General features: G+C 58.3%; 1 protein-coding gene across 1 annotated transcript in view; it reads right to left on the reverse strand.

Moving 5' to 3' along the window:
• Positions 1–1,931: 1,931 nt before the first annotated feature.
• Positions 1,932–1,990, reverse strand: part of LOC104494097 (rho GTPase-activating protein 39-like) — a gene marked incomplete at both ends in the record, with an annotated part of 1,718 nt that continues 1,659 nt past the window's right edge. Inside the window, one exon of the mRNA XM_010136885.1 lies at positions 1,932–1,990. Coding sequence (XP_010135187.1) covers positions 1,932–1,990 — 59 coding nt within the window.

Raw genomic sequence — 1,990 nt, forward strand, 5'->3', positions numbered from 1 at the left:
AAAACCAAACCAACCAACAAACCAACCAACAGTCGCAGCACTGAGAGGTTGCCCCATGCTCCCACCAAAAGCTACATCCTCTCCAAGAAGCTGCTCCTCAACTCCATCATGGGCAAGCGGAGCTGGCCTGGCACCAGCAGACAAGGTGGGACATGGCAGCGGTCAGCATTGGGAGGGATGGGACCAGTGGGAGGGTAAGTGAAGCCACCCAGCAGCCGACATCGTGGACACCCTGGTCACTCGGGCTTTGCAGTCATGGGCAGAAGAAGCTGGTGGCTATTAATAATGTGGGGAAGCAAAGGGCAAGTGGCTTCAGACTCCACCAGTCCTTTGGGGACATGCTCACCTGCAACCAGCCCCCCCAAATACCCCAAAGTCACCTTCAAGCATGGGTCTCCAGTGGTCACATTCCCAGGAGAAGTCTGGTGGCTCCTCCAAGCCACCATCAAAATCGTGGCTGCATTAAAATGCAACATCTGGGTCAGCATCACCTGGGTTTGGTGGCCCTGAGGACACGACCAGTGGGCAGGCAGGAGGTGAGGCATGGAGGAACTGTGCTGGTGACCCCAAGGAGGGTCAGTCACCCCAAGGTGACTGCAGCAATATCATGGCCTCAGGGCTGGGCCTTAGATGAAAAACAGAAGAAGAAATGCAGGCAACAGAATCAAGATGGAAAGGGCCAAGGCCATGTGGAGGTGGCAAGTCCTGGAAGGGACAAGGAAGCCACCCAAAGAACCACCAGAGCTGCTGTAGGTGACTGAGGCCCTACTTCTTCAACCAGCTTGAATTTCTTGTCTCCTCGCTCAACAGCTCATCCCTCCCCAGTGCTGACGTCCCCCCTTTCCACCAGTGTTGCTCAGCTCCCATCTTCCACCACGGTGTCGATGGCAGGCACCTGGCCATGGGGACATGGAAGCTTCACCCCTTGAGGGACCCAGCCTGGCTGTTCCTATGGAGGCCACATCACCTGAAGGGCCCTTCTGTGTCCTCCAACCTGCTGTCCAGCTGAAGGCACATGGGGCTTTTGGAGCGGAAGGAGAGGCAGCCTTTGCTCAGGTCACACCGAGGGTTGTTTTGGTCCTGTTTTCTCTCTCTCTTACTGTCATAGGCAGTGACAATCCCCCCGCCAAAGCTACCCACTGGGGCTGGCCACAGGTCTGGGCTCGCCTCAAGAGGCTTCTGCTTCAACCAGGGTTGAAGGTTCCCCGGCTGATGGGGGTGTAGGAAACCAAATCAAAACCAGGTGACAATCTTAGACGTAATCATGGAACGGTTTGGGTTGAAGGGACCTCAAGGCTCACCCAGTCCAACCCCTGCAGTCAGCAGGGACATCTGCAACCAGGGCAGGGTGCTCAGAGCCCCAAGCTCCAACCCGCCGCCCTGCAACAGTGCCAGGGATGGGAATCCATCCTGGGATTGCTGGGATGGGATCCCAGCTGCTGTCACTGTGTCATCCTAGGCCTCTGACAGCTTTTCCAGCAATGCCCTGGTTTTGCCTGGCCCATGGGGCTGCGGGGGTTCAGGGTTCTCCTGCTCCACGGGGACAGGGATGGTCCTGTGTGTGTGTGCTAGTAGCACCGAGTCCTGCTGGGGACAGGCACTTGGGGTTCCCCTGGGAGCTGGGTGTGATCTCCGGGGTTCCAGGAGCCACCCAGCAGCAGCCAGGCAGAGGGAGGAGAAGCAGCACTTGCAGCCACCGTGGCACATGGCTGAGGTTGCCACAGTGCTGCCGGTGGCTACAAAGGCACAGGATCGCCCCAGGGACTGTGCTGCTGGATCTGCAGCGGAGGCAGAACTTTAAACTGGCTTTACCAGAAGAAGGAGCTTTAACCAGGAAGGTGGTGGGGGTGCCACACTGCCACGTGGTCTGCTCTGCCCAGGGTTGGTGGCACAGGAACCCCCAACGCTGAGGACATCCCCGAGGACGTTACCTGAGACGGATGCAGGTAGGGCTCGGGGGAGGCCAGGTTGGTCTGGACGGAGACGCTCT

This window comes from Buceros rhinoceros, unplaced genomic scaffold, assembly GCF_000710305.1.
Source record: "Buceros rhinoceros silvestris isolate BGI_N320 unplaced genomic scaffold, ASM71030v1 scaffold24545, whole genome shotgun sequence".
NCBI lineage: Eukaryota > Metazoa > Chordata > Aves > Bucerotiformes > Bucerotidae > Buceros > Buceros rhinoceros.